General features: G+C 40.1%; 1 protein-coding gene and 1 long non-coding RNA gene across 8 annotated transcripts in view; one reads left to right on the top strand and one right to left on the bottom strand.

Annotated features, from left to right (window-relative positions):
• The window catches only part of ATRN (attractin), a 168261-nt gene that overhangs the window by 25657 nt on the left and 122856 nt on the right, over nt 1-19748 (bottom strand). For 6 of the 7 annotated variants that reach the window (XM_047851704.1, XM_047851706.1, XM_047851707.1 and 3 more), the window contains exon 25: nt 4730-4791. In XM_047851704.1, coding sequence (XP_047707660.1) covers nt 4730-4791 — 62 coding nt within the window. Of the gene's footprint in view, nt 1-125; nt 1413-4729; nt 4792-19748 lie in introns of those variants that run through there. The other variant, XM_047851710.1, reaches the window with a different exon arrangement.
• On the top strand, nt 187-15248 carry LOC125161734 (uncharacterized). Its single transcript, XR_007150737.1, has 3 exons — nt 187-197; nt 10806-10811; nt 15141-15248. It is a non-coding gene; the product is annotated as an uncharacterized LOC125161734 (long non-coding RNA).

The raw sequence follows: 19748 nt of genomic DNA, 5'->3' as shown, positions 1-19748 counted from the left end.
TTATAAACCAAAGAATCAGAAAAAAACAGAACTTACGTGCAGCATATATACAGAGAAAAAACTGTGGAAACACATGCATCAAAATATTAACAGTGATAATTTCTTAAAAGTAGAATTAGGAGAAGTTTGAATTTTAATTTTTACGTTGTTTGAAGTTTTACCACGAACATAAACTACTTTTGATGTTTTATAAGAGAGTTATCTGTATGCTGATTTTCTACTTTAAAAAGTCTGAATGAAGACTTAGTATTTTGTTTTCAAATACTTGGATTAGGTTAGCATTATTTTATCGTATCTTTTTACGTCGTCCCTACCAATTTTTCCCTTTACGTTATCTAGATCATTGTTGTTCAATAGAAATTTAATGTGAGCCACATATGTAATTATAAAAGTTCTAGTAGCCACATTAAAAAGTAAAAAGAAACAGGTGAAATTAATTTTAATAAAATAGTTTTATTTAACCCAAGATTGCCAAAACATCATTTAAACATGTGACCAGTATAAAAATTGAGACATTTTATATTCTAAGTCTTCAAAATCCAGTGTGTATTTAATACTAATAAGCACATCTCAATTTGAACATTAAATTTTTACCAGAAAATATTTCATCTGTATTTAAATTTCCTAAAATCCACAAGTGAAAAAGTAGATTCACATATCCAGGTTGTTCTAAACATACTTAAAAGTTCTCTACTAACTGAATCAAGTAGCAGTTTTTAAATTGTATTTAAATTAGTTAAAATGAAAAAGCCAGTTTCTTAGTCACACCAGCTACATTTCAAGTGCTTGTGAGCTACATGTGACAAGTGACTGTTAAGTCTATACTGATCTTTTACCTTCTTGTTTATTACTATCTACTTTTTATTTCTATTTAGCTTTTTATCACTTAAAACAAATCGGAACCTTTTAAACTTTATCTATTTTGGTCGTTATGTATATATTCCACTGGTTAATCTGATTTTGTGCCAGTGCCACACTGACCACTGTAGCTTGACAAAATGTTTACTATCTGGGAGGGCCAGTGGACAGTCTCCCTACCCTCTCCATTTTTTCTTGGTAATTCTTGATCTTGTTATGCTGTAATTTTGAGCAATTTATTAACTGAAGTAATACAAATATACAAATTTCATTTTTATTGGTGAAATGTAGAAATATAATTGATTTTTTCCCCAGAAACACTGAAGGCTTTTATTAGATTCTTTTATCTCCCTCCAAGATTAGAGGGCTGCAACGGTTACTTCTTGGTGGAGATGTCATCGTCATCCAGAAACTAAAGGGTACAGTTTACAGCAGGCAGAAGGGGACCCATCAGGATGTGGATGAATCTTGATGTGAGGCCATCTGCGTTCCAACATCACTTGGGAAGGGATTTCTCCTTTCACGGTAGAAAGGGGAGGGCACCCCATGGCTTACTATGGGAAATATAATTATATGGTTTTCATGACATCATCTGCCTTTACCAATAAGAGCTGCAAAAGATGTACGCCTCTAAACGACATAAAACTGATTTTTTAATACTGCCCTTGTGTCTAGCTACTTTGCTGAATTCACCTATTAATTCTAACATTTTTTATGCAGATTCTTTTGAATTCCTCCCATAATCATGTTGCAAGTGTGGTGATTTTTCTTTTTCAATTCTTATGTATTTTATTTTTCTTCTCTTACTGTATCGGCTAGAACCTTTGTCACAATGTCGAATGAAGTAATTGGTAAGTAGAATCTGTCTTGTTCCCAAACTCGAAGAGAAAGTTTCTAACATTTTTCCATTAAGAATGTGGTTTGCTGTTGGCTTTATACATTGGTCCTTTATCAGATTTAAAGAAGTTTTTTTCTATTCTGAGTTTCCTAAAAGTTTTTTAATGAATGATATCAAATTTTATCAAATGCTTTCCCCCACTGATTAAGATGATCTTATTATTCTCCTCCCTTATTATGCAATTAATGTTAATTACATGGATTGATTTTTCTGATGCTAAATCAACTTTGCAATTCCTGGAATGAACTCAACTGGGTCATAGTGGATTTTTGCTTCTTCATTCCTGAGTGAGATTGGCTTGTAAATTCCATTCTCATAATATTCTTGTCAGGTTGTGCTAAATTCATAAAATAAATTGGGATGTATTCCTTCTTTTCTGGTTCTCTAAAAGATTTGGTTAATAATGATATTATTTCTTCCTTAAAATGTTATAAATTACCAATGAAGCCACCTGGGCCTGGAGTTACCTTTGTGGGAAAATTTTAAGTTATGTATTGTTTTTAAACAGATATAGGGCTATCCAATATTCAAGTTCCTATTCTGTATCAATTTCAGTCAGTTGTAGATAATTTTGTTTTTTTAACTGTTCCATTCCATTTGTTCAATTTTCAAACTTATTTGCATAAAGTTGCTCATAAAATACTCTTATGGAGGAAAAAAATGTCTGCAGCATTTGGAGTAATGCTTCCTTTTAAATTTTTGACATTATTTATACCTTCTCTCTTTTTTTCTTGGTCAATCTTGCCAAGGGATTATCAGTATTATTATTTTCAAAGATCCAACTTTGCGGTTCTTTCAATTCTCTCTACTGTACTTCTTCCCCTGTAACATTAATTTTACTCTATTTATACTGCTTCCTTCTACTTTCTTTAGGTTTAATTAGTTCTTTTTCTGACTTACTGAGAAAGCTTTTTTCCTTTTCCAATATGTGCTTTTTATAAAGCAGTGGTCTTCAACCTTAGCTGCACACTGCAATCACCGGGGAGCTTTCAAATGCTTAAGTCCCATCCCCAGAGATTCTGACATGACTGGTCTGAGATGTGGCACGGGCATCAAAAGCTTCCCAAGTGATTCTATTGTGTAACCAAGGTTGAGAACCACAGATTTAAAGCCATACCTTCTAAGTACAACTTTAACTGCATCTTACAAGTGAATTTTTCTTGATCACTCAAATTGTTTTAAAATTTCTGCAGTGATTTTATGAAAATTTTTATTTTTAAAAATTTTCAAGTTTATTGGTAGGGGCAGAGAGAGAGGGAGACAGAATCTCAAGCACTGACAATGCAGAGCTTTATGTGGAGCTCGAACTCATCAATAATGAGATTATGACCTGAGCCAAAATCAAGACTTGGATGCTTAACTGACTGAGCCACCCAGGCACCCCTTCTGTAAAATTTTTAAATGGACAAATCCAATACATGGCTTTAGAAGTCAGGTGAGTAGTTATTTTTGGGGAAGAATGAAGGGGCTGTGACTGATAACACGGGGAGCTTCTAAAGTGCATGTTTAATTTGTGATAATTTATTGAGCTGGACACCTGCTCTGTAAGTGTTTCTGTAATTTTATAGTATACTTAAAAATAGATTTCATACAAGGACTGGGAATTATAATGGCATTAGCCTTCTCAATATTAATACTGGGAGCTAGAAGAAACAGCATTAACGTTTTCTAAATTCTAATGGAAAATAGTTTCCAGCCTAGAATTCTGCATTCAAACTTTTGATCAAACGTGAAGGTAAAATTAGAACATTTTCAGACAGAGAAAGTTACAGAAAAGTTACCTCCCCTGCAACTTTTCTCAAAACTCCTGGAGAACGTGCCCCAGTAAAAGGAAGAAATAAATAGGGAGATAATGACAGGAGATCCTGGAAACAGAGATTTCAACACAAGAGGAAGGCAGAAGAAGTTCCCAAGATGGTATTCGTGCAGCAGGCCTCCAGAGCTAGCGCACCAAGGGCAGCAGGCTGGAGGGCTCCAGGACAGACATCTCCAAGAGAAACTGAAACCAGGAGACTACACCTGCTTATGTCTGACCACAGACAGATTTTTCAGTTCTAGTTACATAGAAAACCAAATCACGGCTAGTTACATAGAAAACCAAACAATGAAAAAACCCAGGTTACGATAAACAAAGAGTGATTCCCCCATCCAAAAAATGGGGAGGTATAATCATAGTTCAACCCAGCTGTGAATAGGGGTTTTACAGTTATAACAACAAAAACTGGAGCGCTGATTTAGCCAAATATTGTGATGTAACTATATGACATGAGGGGGAAGGCAGGGGATTTCGAACTCGTGGTGTGTGGGGAGTTGTTGGGTGAGGTTACGTGAGATAATGAATCCTCATCTATAGTGGGACATCGAAAGATAGACTGAACTGGAAAATCAAGAAATAGTGTAAGCATGGAGAAGTTAAATATCCTTAAGACAATTTAAACTGGAGGGAAGTAAGGGATGGGAAGGTGTGGGGCAGGATGCTGCTACTTTCTCTTATGAGATCTGGAGCATGTGTATTTTTCAATTATGTGTATACAGTATTTCATAAAAACAAAGTTAAAAATAAAAGAATCCCAAGAAGTAACAAGTTACTTTTAGCTTAAAAACTCTGGATAATCACCTGAATCATCCCTGAACAAGAAGAAGCATATTGGTAGCACACACTAGTAATCATTATTGATTGTTTCAACCCCAAATTCTCCCCATATGAAGGTCCAAATTATCTACATTTTAGTATAGAATACATGAAAAGCTGCTCCCAAAAGCCAGAACATACAAAGCAAATGTTTTCATTCATCAGATTACACTGAATTTACATTATTGCAACCAACATGTAACTTCTCAAAAAGGCCTATTAAGTTAGTTTGATCTGTTTTGCCCACACCAGATTATTCATTTATCTTTTATGAGCTGATAATTAATGGGATTTAGTACCTGAATCAAAAGAGAGGATATGGTTTGTAGAAGTGAAATTACCTGAAGAAAGTCACGAAGAACTGTACCAGGTCCATAAAATTGCTGTGCTGGGAGAAGGCGATCTGTGAGGGAGAAACAGGCAGCGTGAGGAGGGAGACTACTGAGCAGCACCATCAACTCGGCCTTCCTGGTTCAAGGGTTAAGCTAAAAGACACACTTGAAATGCTCAGGAAGAGTGCTTCAACCCTTTAGTTTCTTTTCTGGCTTAACTGCCAACCCAGAGGTAATATTCTGAAGCCTCAACGCGAACTCCCAGAGTGCCAGCCTTTCTGCTCTTGACATCAGATCTAAGTCCTTTCAGTGTGACCCTGAAGACCTCTCAGACCCCCAACATGAAAACCCCAATGCCAGGCAAGCCAGTTTGCTTGCTACCTCCTCTGCTTTCCTCTGGACAAAATGCTCTCCTTGTTTGCTTTGAGTTCAAGTTCTTGGATCCACCTCAAGGTCAGGAGCTTCTTCTGTGCCCTTCATCCCTTTGATACTTACATGCTCAGCGAATATTCACTCAGGATAGTGTCCTTTCAAAAAAAACCCGTATCTCAAGTTTTACTACATTAAGTATCATCTGACAATCAATATAACACCAGTTGGAACCTAAATAATTTTATTACACGGTTAATAGTTTTTATACAAAGAATATAAAAAAATCCCTAATGTAGTTCATCGAAGACACCACTGACTGAAACAGGCATTATTTTGTATACAATTAAGAAAAAACATTGTCAATTATACTATGACAAAATGCTTTAAAAATCATTGACTAAGATGCATCGTGATTTCAGAGATATTAGAACATGAAAAAAATGAGCATGTTAGGATTTATTACTAAGTATGAGAACTGTGTCATTATTAGGTATAATACTCATAGTACTAGCCAGATGTTATGGCATATTCCCTGCTTTTTTTATTTTTTGTGAATTTTTTTAATGTTTATTTTTCAGAGAGAGACAGAGTGCAAACGAGGGAGGGGCAGAGAGAGAGGAAACACTGTATCTGAAGCTGTCAGTACAGAGCCTGACGTGGGGCTCAACCCATGAACTGCTAGATCATGACTTGAGCCAAAGTTGGATGCTTAAGTGACTAAGCCACCCAGGCGCCTCTTCCCTGCTTATTTAAAGAGAACATAGCCCTCCTTGGAGAGACAATGGTACTGTAAGTAAAACAATTATTGAATAAGGTGATTACTGCTCCAGTACAGACAATAAATATGACAGGAATCATAGAAGTAAATGATTAGCGGCTTCTTTTTCTAATCCCACCCAACTCTCTTTGTCAGACAACAGCTTCCATCCTATGGTAATGAAAGAGAAGTCCCAGCACTGGGGCAATTCAAGGCTTTGTGCTTTTTTTTTTTTTCAATTTTAATTTTTTTAATATGAAATTTATTGTCAAATTGGTTTCCATATAACACCCAGTGCTCATCCCAACAGGTGCCCTCCTCAATGCCCATAACCCATTTTCCCCTCCCTCCCACCCCCCACCAACCCTCAGTTTATTCTCAGTTTTTAAGAGTCTCTTATGGTTTGCCTCCTTCCCTCTCTGTAACTTTTTTTCCCCTTCTTCTTCTGTTAAGTTTCTCGGGTCTTCTGTTAAGTTTCTCAGGATCCACATAAGAGTGAAAACATATGGCATCTATCTTTCTCTGTATGACTTATTTCACTTAGCATAACACTCTCCAGTTCCATCCATGTTGCTACAAAAGGCCACATTTCATTCTTTCTCACTGCCAAGTAGTATTCCGTTGTACATATAAACCACAACTTCTTTTTTTTTTTTTTTTTATGAAATTTATTGACAAATTGGTTTCCATACAACACCCAGTGCTCATCCCAAAAGGTGCCCTCCTCAATACCCATCACCCACCCTCTCCTCCCTCCCACCCCCCATCAACCCTCAGTTTGTTCTCAGTTTTTAAGTCTCTTATGCTTTGGCTCTCTCCCATTCTAACCTCTTTTTTTTTTTTTTTCCTTCCCCTCCCCCATGGGTTCCTGTGAAGTTTCTCAGGATCCACATAAGAGTGAAACCATATGGTATCTGTCTTTCTCTGTATGGCTTATTTCACTTAGCATCACACTCTCCAGTTCCATCCACGTTGCTACGAAAGGCCATATTTCATTTTTTCTCATTGCCACGTAATATTCCATTGTGTATATAAACCACAATTTCTTTATCCATTCATCAGTTGATGGACATTTAGGCTCTTTCCATAATTTGGCTATTGTTGAGAGTGCTGCTATGAACATTGGGGTACACGTGGCCCTATGCATCAGTGCTCCTGTATCCCTTGGATAAATTCCTAGCAGTGCTATTGCTGGGTCATAGGGTAGGTCTATTTTTAATTTTCTGAGGAACCTCCACACTGCTTTCCAGAGCGGCTGCACCAATTTGCATTCCCACCAACAGTGCAAGAGGGTTCCCGTTTCTCCACATCCTCTCCAGCATCTATAGTCTCCGGATTTGTTCATTTTGGCCACTCTGACTGGCGTGAGGTGATACCTGAGTGTGGTTTTGATTTGTATTTCCCTGATAAGGAGCGACGCTGAACATCTTTTCATGTGCCTGTTGGCCATCCGGATGTCTTCTTTAGAGAAGTGTCTATTCATGTTTTCTGCCCATTTCTTCACTGGGTTATTTGTTTTTCGGGTGTGGAGTTTGGTGAGCTCTTTATAGATTTTGGATACTAGCCCTTTGTCCGATATGTCATTTGCGAATATCTTTTCCCATTCCGTTGGTTGCCTTTTAGTTTTGTTGGTTGTTTCCTTGGCTGTGCAGAAGCTTTTTATCTTCATAAGGTCCCAGTAATTCACTTTTGCTTTTAATTCCCTTGCCTTTGGGGATGTGTCCAGTAAGAGATTGCTACGGCTGAGGTCAGAGAGGTCTTTTCCTGCTTTCTCCTCTAAGGTTTTGATGATAAACCACAACTTCTTTATCCATTCACCAGTTGATGGACATTTAGGCTCTTTCCATAATTTGGCTATCGTTGAAAGTGTTGCTAGAAACAAGTGCCCCTATGCATCAGCACTCCCATATCCCTTGGGTAAATTCCTAGCAGTAATATTGCTGGGTCATAGGGTAGATCTGTTTTTAATTTTTTGAGGAACCTCCACACTATAAAGAACTCACCAAACTCCACACCTGAAAAACAAATAATCCAGTGAAGAAATGGGCAGAAGACATGAATAGACACTTCTCTAAAGAAGACATCCAGATGGCCAACAGGCACATGAAAAGATGCTCAATGTCGCTCCTCATCAGGGAAATACAAATCAAAACCGCACCCAGATACCACCTCACGCCAGTCAGAGTGGCCAAAATGAACAAATCAGGAGACTACATATGCTGAAGAGGATGTGGAGAAATGGGAACCCTCTTGTACTGTTGGCTTTGTGCTCTTTTTACAACCAGACTCAAAGAGGCAGCGGAGGTTTCCAATGTTTGCCTTTTCTGATGGTCTTGTTTTCTTTTAGACATTCCATAAATAAAGTTCCAACACTACCTATTCAGGCTATAGGACATTATGGGGAATAGAATTTTCAGTTTTTGTGTCTTCTCTCTAGCCACCATATAATCAGAAATACAAACATACATAGGTTTTATGCCACAGGTAAGGAGAAACCCACATTCTTTGCTTTTACTTCATTTTTTAACAGTAACCAGTCACAAGTAAGATTCTTTGAGAATATGGCCACCACCCTTGCACAAAAGCTCTTTAATAAGCTGGAGAAGAACAACTGTTTAAACAAGGTTATTCAATCTTGAGGAATGAGGACTCCAGGTTACAGCATATAAAGAAGGAGAAGGTAACAGATTCCAGTCCAACCAATTCTGTTTATAGACTTTCATCTTTTAAAGCATTAGTATGTCCTCATTGTTTAGACTTAAAGAGATCCTGAGATGCTTTCCGCACTGTCAGGTGCCAGGAAGTACGGATGCTAATAGTACCCTCTGAGGACTACCAGATGTCTGTGCCCCTTGTGCCACAAAACACTCCTCAGTGCTGCGATCACAGCTGACTTCTTGGTGAAGTAGGGAAACACCACGTTCATGTCTAATTCAAAACCACAATGAACCAATATAAATTGGTTGCCAGAGTGGCTGCTACCCAAGACTCACATTAAGGGAATCTCTTTTGTTACGTATTATAAAGGTTTTGTTGGGGGGGGGGGAAAGTCCTAACATAAAAGTGTTTATGAACAGACTGACCACCTAGAAACATCTATTCTTGCTCAACACCCCACCTACCATGTCAGTCTTTGTGGATTAAGCTTTGATTGACAGGGTGATGAACTTATTGTCCAAACTGAAAACTTCTGAGAGAGAAGGGGAAACACAATTCAAAATTACACTGGGCAATCCCTATCAAAATAACACCAGCATTCTTCACAGAGCCACAACAAACAATTCTAAAACTGGAACCAGAAAAGACCCCAAATAGCCAATGTTGAAAAAGAAAACCAAAGATGGAGGCATCACAATTCCAGACTTCAAGCTGTATTACAAAGTTGTAACCATCAAATATGATGCTGGCACAAAAACAGACACACAGATCAATGCAGCAGAATAGAGAACCCAGAAAAGGGTCCACATGTGTATGGCCAACTATTCTTCAACAAAGCAGGGAAGAATATCCAATGGAAAAAAGACAGTCTCTTCAGCAAATGGTGCTAGGAAAACTGGACAGCAACATGCAGAAGAATGAAACTGAACTACTTTTTTACACCACACACAAAAATAAATTCAAATGGATGAAAGACCTAAATATAAGGCAGGAAACCATCAAAATCCTGTAAGAGAAAACAGCAACCTTTTTGACCTCGGCCGCAGCAACTTCTTACTAGACATGTCTCTGCAGACAAGGGAAACAAAAGCCAGAATGAACTAGTGGGACTTCATCAAGATAAAAAAGCTTCTGCACAGGAAACAATCAACAAAACTAAAAGGCAACTGATAGAATAGGAGAAGTTATCTGCAAAGGACATATGGGATAAAGGGTTAGTATCCAAAATCGACAAAGAGCTTATCAAACTCAACACCCAAAAAACAAATAATCCAGTGAAGAAATGGGCAGAAGACATGGATAGACACTTTTCCAAAGAAGACATTCAGAAGACAGACACATGAAAAGATGCTCAACATCACTCATCATCAGGGAAATACAAATCAAAGCCACAATGAAATACTACTTCACACCTGTCAGAGTGGCTAAAATTTTTTTTTTTAACGTTTATTTATTTTTGAGACAGAGAGAGACAGAGCATGAATGGGGGAGGGTCAGAGAGAGGGAGACACAGAATCTGAAACAGGCTCCAGGCTCTGAGCTGTCAGCACAGAGCCTGACGCGGGGCTTGAACTCACTGACCGCGAGATCATGACCTGAGCCGAAGTCGGCCGCTTAACCAACTGAGCCACCCAGGCGCCCCCAGAGTGGCTAAAATTAACAACTCAAGAAACAACAGATGTTGGCAAGGATGCAGAGCAAGGGGAACCCTTTTGCACTGCTGTTGGGAATGCAAACTGTTGCAGCCATTCTGGAAAACAGTACGGAGGTTCCTCAAAAAATTAAAAATAGAACTACCCTACGCCCCAGCAAATGTATTACTAGGTATTTATCCAAAGGATACAAAAATGCTGATTCAAAGGAGCACATGCACCCCAATGTTTATAGCAGCACTATCAACAACAGTCAACTTATGAAAAGAGCCCAAATGTCCATTGACTGATGAATGGATAAAGAAGATGTGGAATATATACACAATGGAATATTACTCGGTGATGAAAAAGAATAAAATCTTGCCATTTGCAACAAAGTGGATGGAAGTAGAATGTATTGCGCTAAGTGAAATAAGTCAGTCAGAGAAAGACAAATACATGATTTCACTCATATGTGGAATTTAAGAAACAAAACAGATGAACATAGGGGAAGGGAAGGAAAAATAAGATAAAACCAGAGAGGGAGGCAAACCATAAGAGACTCTTAAATACAGACAACAAACTGAGGGTTGCTGGAGGGGAGGTGGATGGAGGGGATGGGCTAAATGAGTGATGGGCATTAAGGAGGGCACTTAATGGGGATGAGCAGTAGGTGTTATATGTAAGGATGAATCACTAATTGTATTACTGAAACCAATATTACACTATATGTTAACTAACTAGAATTTAAATAGAAAAAAATTACAGTGGGACCACAAGCATGAATTGCACTGTCGCTACTCAGACCACCAGACATGCAAACCAATTGCAAAAGTGATCTTGTGAAAGATTAGATTTTACTGAAAGTGCTGTTGGAGAACTGATCGCACAAAACCACAGGCAAATGAGGACTTGGCAGGATTATCAACTGAAGAGGTATGAAGGTAAAAACACAAGTCCTTCAAAATACTCCAGGGAGGATTAAGAGAGGACCTTGGGAAAATTGGTGAGGCTCTTGACTACTAAATCATGCTGTGAAGTCAAATCTGAAGTGAAGGACTCCATCCGTGCTGTCCGATCTCCGAGCACTATCTATCTGCACAACTGAAGCCACACCTCTACTTATCTTGCTCAAGTTTTCTTAGATGTGCATTTATTTATGGTCTTTTTCTTTCATTAGAAAATAAGATCCATGAGGACAGGGACCTTGCTGCTGACTACATGTCTCTAGTGCCTAAAGCACTGACTGGCACATAAGAGTGTTTAATAAATATGTGCTGAATAAATGAATAGGGTAACTGGAAAAATAATGTCCACCTTCCCCCAAAACTGAGTTAAGACCTGATTGAGTTTTCTTTCTTCTAAGAATTGGCTCATGGTTGCAACCATAATTTAAAATTTGTTAACTGTAAAATTAAACACTTTCGTGCTTTTGTTTCACTTCAGACAATATTCCAATCAGAACTTTCTTTTATGAATTATTACAAAATAGACATTGAAACAAACATTGAAGCGCTTGTGGCTTTTCTGACACTGAAGAAAATGGGGACTGTCTATAATAAAATATACTTAATACAAGGAAGAAAACGTCATCACGATTTGTAAATAAAACTCATAGTATCATTTTTCTCCCTTTAGTAGGTATCGCTCCCCACATTCCAGTAAACCTAGAATTCAGGTCCCCTGACATTTCCACAACCTGCTTCTGCCTCACTTTCAGCAGTAAGTTTGATTAAGCTGTGCTTGCCCAGGGGACCCTCTGGGCATATTAAATAAATCTGAGAAACGAAATCCAGAAGCCCAGCTTAGCCCCAGGGTTTAGGGGAGTGCACAGTGGGCCTACATTTCCCATGCAGTAATTTTGTTTCTGCCAAACACGTGTTTTCAGGTTGCTCTACTACTGAACTTGGTCTTTTCGTCACCAGAATGCCCTGCCCACCCATCTGCAGTGGGCACCCTCTGTCCCTTGCTACCCGGTCCAAACACTCCCTTCCTCATTCTGCCACCTGCTCCTCCACTGGGGATTGGCTCTCTCTTCTCTCCACTCCCAGTGCCTGATCCACTTCCCTTTCAGGGCATGGGACAGTCCTATTCCACCTTATATGATGGCTGTGTATGCAAGAGGTGTCCTGGAAAAAAAGATTCCTATACTCTTCTGTCTACAAAGGTATCAATTTCTGACTTTCTAATTGTTACAGGATAAAGAACAAAAAGGCAATTCCCTACCTCCCACAGAAGCAGATACCCTGACCTCCAGAGGGCAAATACACCATCATATTCCAAGAACTAGACAATGGTTCTCAAACTCTGGAGACCTTGCAACAAAGCGTGAATCCCATTCCTACTCCTGAAGCTTTAAGCTCCCCAGGTGATTCTGATGCTGGTGTCCAAAGACTGTATTTTAGGGAACACTGAACTAAAGAATTAAAGGAAAGAGTCTACCCTGCTCCGTCCCCTGAGCAATTCCTTTAGTGTTTCGGAACTACACTGAAAAAATTTGTCATTTTTACTTGGAAGGTTTGGCCCCCAAAGAAATGAACTTGGATCTTCTCCAGGGGTGGGAGTGTGGTGGGGAAAGGGGGAAGGATGAGGATAGTGCTTTGAAACAGAGAGGTATGGCCCAAACCCTGAGACCAGGAAATGGAAGGAATGGAGAAGATGTTCTAGAGTTTTGAAAGGGCCAAGGAATACAGGGTGACTGCATGGTAGGCCTGGGGAGGCTCTGGGGCCTCGCTGATTATTCTGTGCTCAAGTGCCTAGGTCTGTCACACATGGGAATGAGGACAGCTGTCTTTTTTTTAAAAAAAAAATTTTTTTTTCAACGTTTATTTATTTTTGGGACAGAGAGAGACAGAGCATGAACGGGGGAGGGGCAGAGAGAGAGGGAGACACAGAATTGGAAGCAGGCTCCAGGCTCTGAGCCATCAGCCCAGAGCCTGACGCGGGGCTCGAACTCACGCACCGCGAGATGGTGACCTGGCTGAAGTCGGACGCTTAACCGACTGCGCCACCCAGGGGCCCCAGAGGACAGCTGTCTTAAAACAAACCTAACGGCCAGAAGCCAGGGCAGTCAGTGAATGAAGATCAGAGGGCCTCCCCCAGATCTCTGGGTTCAGGTAAGTCCTGAGGTTTCTGCAGTCCTGAGAAGGGGATTTCTTACTCTCTGAGAATGGATTTCTTACTCTCTGAGAATGGATTTCTTACCAACTGTGGTAGGGAGGGTGCTCTAAAATTTTTTTAAAAATTAAAAAACACTAAGGCACTTCTTATATTAAACTACCACAGAACAGATTCTTTTTCTCTAACATTTGTATTTTACATCTACTATGTGCAATCCAGAAAAGTAGGTATTCGGAAACAAGTGAACGAATGGATGAATGAATACTGAACTAATAGGGAAAGACCACTGTTTAATACAGAAGGTTTGAAAAAAGAGAGGGAAGGACCTCTAGTTTGCCTTTATCTTCTCCACCATGAGTGACCTTCACTGTTACGAACACACAAGGTAGAGGATGGGAAAGGACAGCTGGCCATCCTGAGAAGTAAAGATTGCTAGCTCCCAGGCAGCACCTGGTGGGCTCTGAGAAAACCCAAGGTCTGTATGTACCTGACAGAATCCTGATGGGCTGCTCCGATGGCTCTTGAGGCCCGCAGCTTCACCAGGGCTCACCTCCTACTGGTCTGGGAGTCTGTCCAGACCGGGGCCCCTCTGCTCTTCAAACAGGCTCTGCAGACGCTGAAGATCTCACTTCAGGATCTGAGAGGGCCAAAGTGGCCTTGGCTGCCATCCGGGCTCCTGGCTTCACCATGCCACTCTTGCCACACAGCTCTGGCACTGCAAGGCTGGAAGTCAGGAGAGAACGGACTCCTCCTGTAAGAACTCAGGCCTCAGCTGTGTCAAAGATGGAAGACTCTGTGACCACTCTCACCGGGCTCTACTGCTGCTACCACCTTGAGTTTTGCTGTGCCATAGAAAAGTTTTCTTGTATTAAATCTTGCCATTTGCCACAACATGGATGGATCTAGAAGGTGTAATGCTAAGTGAAGTCAGTCAGAGAAAGTCACATACCATGCAATTTCACTCATTAGTGGAATTTAAGGAAAAAAACAAAGAAAAAAAAAAAAGAGACAAACCAAAAAACAGACTCTTAACTACAGAAAACTGATGTTACCAGAGGGGAGGAGGGTGGGGGATATGTGAAACAGGGGATGGGGATTAAGAAGTACATTTGTGATGAACACTGGGTGATGTATGGAATTGCCGAATCACTATACTATACACCCGAAACTAGTATTCACACTGTATGCTAACTATATTGGAATTAAAAAAAGAATAAAGGAACACTGGATGCCCTTGTGGCAGCTGCAGAAGCTTCCAGCAGAGGTGGGCCTGCAGCTTCTTCACAAAATAATTGATAGCATTTGTAGTCGAGCTTATCCTCTCTACCAGGATTCGCGCTGTGTTTGGGATTCAACAGAATGGAAGAATGTTCTAGAAGATATTACCAAATTTTTCAAAGCTGTAGTTGCTAAAAATCTACTTGATGAAGAGATATTTCAGCAGTTGAATCAGCTGAATTAATTTCATCAAGAAGCTATCATGAAATACTTAAAAAGTAGGAAAAGATGAAATCAGGCAGGCTCTGTTAGAAGAAATAGTTGATATTTCTTCTCACAGCTACAGGATTTTGATTGGCAGTTAAAGCTTGCATCGTCTAGTAACAAGATTGCTACGTTATAAATGCTACTTAAAAAATATTTTTTTCGTGTTTATTTTTGAGAGAGAGAGAGAGAGAGAGCATAAGATGAGAAGGGGCAGAGAGAGAGGGAGACACAGAATCTGAGGCAGGCTCCAGGCTGTGAGCTGTCAGCACAGAGCCTGACGTGGGGCTGGAACCCACAAACTGAGATTGTGACCTGAGCTGAAGTCCGGCACTTAACATACTGAGCCACCCAGGAGACCCACAAATGCTACTTTTAAACTTTAATCTAGATGTAAAAGAAAATGGCGAAGTCAAACCGTATTGTCGAAATAAGTAAAGAAGAGCTGCAGAATCTAATAAATTCTTTGGAAGCAGCTAACAAGGTGGTCCCACAGTTGAAATAACTGGAAACTATCAGATTTCACTGCTACACTTGAGACGGCCGAGTGACTGCTGTGTGTTCAGAAAACCTGCAATATACAGACTGTTATCCTGTGCTGAGAGAACAGCCGTGCTGAGATTGCAGAGATAAAAATTTATCAGCTTCCCGAAAGAACAGGAAATGACATGGATGACAGGAAATGCATAAAAATGAAAGATGAAAAAGCTGTAACAGTGATTTATATTTTCATAATGGTTGTTTTGCACTTATTAAATATTTGAGAAATCTTTATAGATATACAATTTCAGTTTTACTGAAAACTAGAAATGGGCTCTAAAGTAATGTAAACATACAAAGCACAAATATACTTGAATGTTGCTTAAAGGAATATATGAATAGCAGGGTGTGTAACATGGATATATATGATTAATTTATATTTTAAAAATAACTTCCAAGAATGTATATGCTGCATATATAACTCAGCAGATTCTGTATCTTTCTTATATTTCAAAGATTGTAAAATGTAAATTTCTTAAAGAAAGAAGCTCTTCTTCAGACATGAACAAGAAAAAAAATAATTAAACCTGTGTGAACAGTTTTGAGTTATGAATTCTAGAAATTAGATTCTTTTACTAGAATAGGAAAAAATGAAAATAACACTGTTACTTCTGCATTTGTGTGTCTGATTGGGAGGGTATGCTCTGATAAAAAGAACAGATGTCATTGTGTAGTGTATATATAACTATTCAAATATCAGCTAAGATTAAATATAGGTCCACTTTTGTTATAAACTTCAGGGGCGCCTGGGTGGCGCAGTCGGTTAAGCGTCCGACTTCAGCCAGGTCACGATCTCGCGGTCCATGAGTTCGAGCCCCGCGTCGGGCTCTGGGCTGATGGCTCAGAGCCTGGAGCCTGTTTCCGATTCTGTGTCTCCCTCTCTCTCTGCCCCTCCCCCATTCATGCTCTGTCTCTCTCTGTCCCAAAAATAAATAAACATTGAAAAAAAAAAATTTTAAACTTCATAGTGAAGTGAATAGTTTTGGGTGTTAACAACTTCACTGGAAAACAAACCATTTTTAATTTTAGTTAACTTTAAAAACAAGTATTCTGGGGTGGCTCAGTTGGTTAAGCGTCTGACTCTTAATTTAGGCTCAGGTCAAGATCTCACGGTTCCTGGGCTGACAGTGTGGGGCCTGCTTGGGATTCTCTCTCTCTCTCTCTCTCTCTCTCTCTCTCTCTCTCTGTGTGTGTCTCTCCCCTTCTCTCTCTCTCCTCCTCCCTCTCTCAAAATAAGTATTTATATATATACACTAAAAACAAAAATAAAGTAATTTTCTTAAAAACAAAACAAAAACAAGTGGGAGTTCTATCTGGAACTCCATACTGAGACCACGGGCTCTGGACTGGATCCCAGTGCCCATCAACTGGCCTCACATACTAGCCACCTAATGCTGGTTTGTGCTGGCACAGAAACTGTATACCCAGACTCTGCTCAGAGCCTCAAAGCAAGTTAATACCACCAAACCACTCCTTCCTGACATGTGATTAGCTAACACTCACCATCCGTGCCCTCCCAGCCTCCCACCTCAACACTGCTCTGTGCTTTCTTCCCCACTTGTCCTTCCAGCCACTCCTTCCACCACTCTCCAGAATTCTGATTCCATTTTATCATGATCATTAGTAATTTCAAAGTCATTAAGAACTACATATACTGTACCTGCCTGAAATATCTACAAGGGCAAAAGAGCTAATCATGCAAAGCAATGGTTCCTGCTCCCTATTTCCTCTTGTAAAGGTTTCTCCCCAGAGGTCCCCACTTTTATTTAGGTTTCTTTTCAGTTCTTCTGTGGGTTACCTTTTTATCACTAATTAGTGTTTTGTTTTATTTTATTTGCTATTTCTTGACTTAGCCATTTTAGGCATCACTTACTGACTTTCCTACTATAATCAAAGGTGATTTAGGCCATTGTCCCCACTCGCCCCTTCCAGGATAGTCACATCATTATTTTTAGGGCCTCTGTCAGTTTCTGTGTCACTGTTCTGAGCGTGATGGTGTTGGAAGGATGCCAACAGAGACAGGGAACAGATAAACCACCCTTGGATACAGGGAAAAGATGTGCCTGTTACACACAAACGGTTGCAGGAGCAGGAGGCAATTTGGCCATGGCCCCCTGGAAGGAAGCTTCCCAGTCCTCATAGCCCAGAGGGAGGAGATCTCAGGCCTCTGATGCACCTGTGCTTGGAGGTGAGCCCAGCAGCTCTCAGGAAGGCTCCCTTTGCCATCTCACCAGGGTGAGGTGTGTTAGACTGAGGGAAAACAGGGTTTTGTCCCAGACTCCTGACTGTTCTAGAGACTGCCCAACAGCAGCCAATAACAGGTAAAACCCTAGTAAAATGCTGTGTACTTCCTGCAAAGTAAAAGAAAGTCAGTTCCAAGATATACCCCAGCTGGCCTAGATGTGCTAGGTTCCAGCTAGCCTAGGCTGCTGGCGCAGCTGAGGCTACCTTCAGGAGGTTAAATAATACACTCAGACCTTTATTCTTTTTTTCTATCACTTGTATGATCTTTTTTGCATTTTTTTTTATTATGGAAAATTTTAAATTTAAAAAGTAGAGAGAACAGAATAATGAACCCAGTGTGCTCACTACCCAGTTGTAATAATGACCAGCCCAAGGTCAGTCTTGTTTCATCCATATGCTAGCCTCTTTCCCCACAATCATATTATTTTGAAGCAAATCCCAGGTTTCCTATCATTTCATCCTTAAATATTTCAATACATATAGTTATCTCTTAATGCCCCTCTTTGTGAAATTAGGATGTTTGTATCCTCATCCCTTTCTTTCCTTCTACCACTTTTGACAACTTCTAGAACAATTCAATTCTGTAACACCAGACTGTGCATACTGGGATGACAAATTCTTGGTCTCCAAGCCGAGCTGGCACCTTAGCACTGGTTGGCAATCATTCTGACAATATCAGAAAAAGCTCTCAGCACCTTTAGAAAAGTTGCAAAAAACCCCACAAAGTTCTGATACCAACCCGAAAGCTCTCGTACCTACAACTATTCATCCATCTAGTGCACATTTGTGAAGTGTCTACAGCTGATCAACACTATGCTAGGACACTGAGGACACAGAAATATAAGGCATCCTCCTTGCCCTGAGGGAAATCTTTGTAGAGTGAAAAGCTCGACAAGTCTACAGCCGTGGAGGCACAGATGAGGAAAGAAAGTTGCTACCGGGTATGTCTGAGGGACACCTGATGGACCCACTCCCCTGGGTTTCCAAGTAAGAATTCTACCTGGACTCCCCAACTCAGGCCCAGCTCCCTCCAAACCATTCTCCCAACTGCTGCCAAAAGGGTCTTTCAAAAACACTGATCTTTGGACACTTCTTGGCTAATGACACATCAACAATTCCCAGTGGTTTTCAGGTCAGGGTTCAACCCCTCTGCTGAAGCCTCCAGTCTCGTCACGACAGCCTCTGCCTAGTTCTCCAGCACCTTGCTCACAGCCCTGCCACTTCACCTCTGCTGAACTCCTGCTTGTTCTTGAAAGTGACTGGGTATGCCCTTTCCCCACCCCAAACACCCCTACTCCCCAACCTCACGTTCCTGACACTCAGCCCTGGTACTGCTCATCCTCACTCAGACCCAGGTGGCATGGGACACTCCCCTCTCCTCCCAGGGCTCCCAGAAGAATGTGGGCACATCCTGCCACCCCGCGTCCGACAGCTCCTCCTATCCATTCAAGACTGCTGCTTTGGGCTACAAGTCTGTGGAGTGAGTGGATGTTAAGGGAAGCCTATTGGGTCCTGGATATGGAGGTCACACGAGAGAGGTCTGTTAGTAATGGAGATTTACCCTTCCTAGCCATAGGTGGTTTTCACAGATGGTGTCGATGAAACTATCCAGGGAGAATGGGTCCAGAGGAAATCCAAGGGAACAATGGTATTAAAAAACTAAGAAGAAACAGCCAAAGCCATAGGTGGAAAGTGAAAGAGAGGAGGCTTTCAAGAAGGAATAATAAATAATGATCCTAATGAAAATCACAAGATAGTATAAGAACCTTAAATACCACTTTGAAACAAAGAAAGACTTCTGCTTTAAGTCGCTCAGTTCTAGATGTATTTCATGGCTTTATAATTCTTAAAACTTATAAGGTACAGATATCTGACACCAGGAGGTATGTACATATGCCATCATTATCATTATACAATAATATAAACATTAAAAGTATATTTGACATTACTCACAATAGCCAAAGAGTGAAAACAACCCAAGTATCCATCAACAGATGAATGGATAAATAAAATGTGGTATATGTATATCCATACAATAAAATATCATTCAATCTTAAAATGGAGTTAAGTACTCAGACATACTAAATATAAATGAATCTTGAAATCAGTATGCTAAGTGAAAGAAGGCAGTCTCAAAGGACCGTATATTATGTAATTACATTATTATGAAATGCCCAGAATAGGCAAAGCTATAGGGATAGAAAGTAGACTGGTGGTTGCCTGG

This window comes from Prionailurus viverrinus, chromosome A3 (genome assembly GCF_022837055.1).
Source record: "Prionailurus viverrinus isolate Anna chromosome A3, UM_Priviv_1.0, whole genome shotgun sequence".
Taxonomy (NCBI): domain Eukaryota; kingdom Metazoa; phylum Chordata; class Mammalia; order Carnivora; family Felidae; genus Prionailurus; species Prionailurus viverrinus.
The sequence above is the reverse complement of the archived record's forward strand: the minus strand, read 5'-3'. Positions and strand labels throughout refer to the sequence as shown.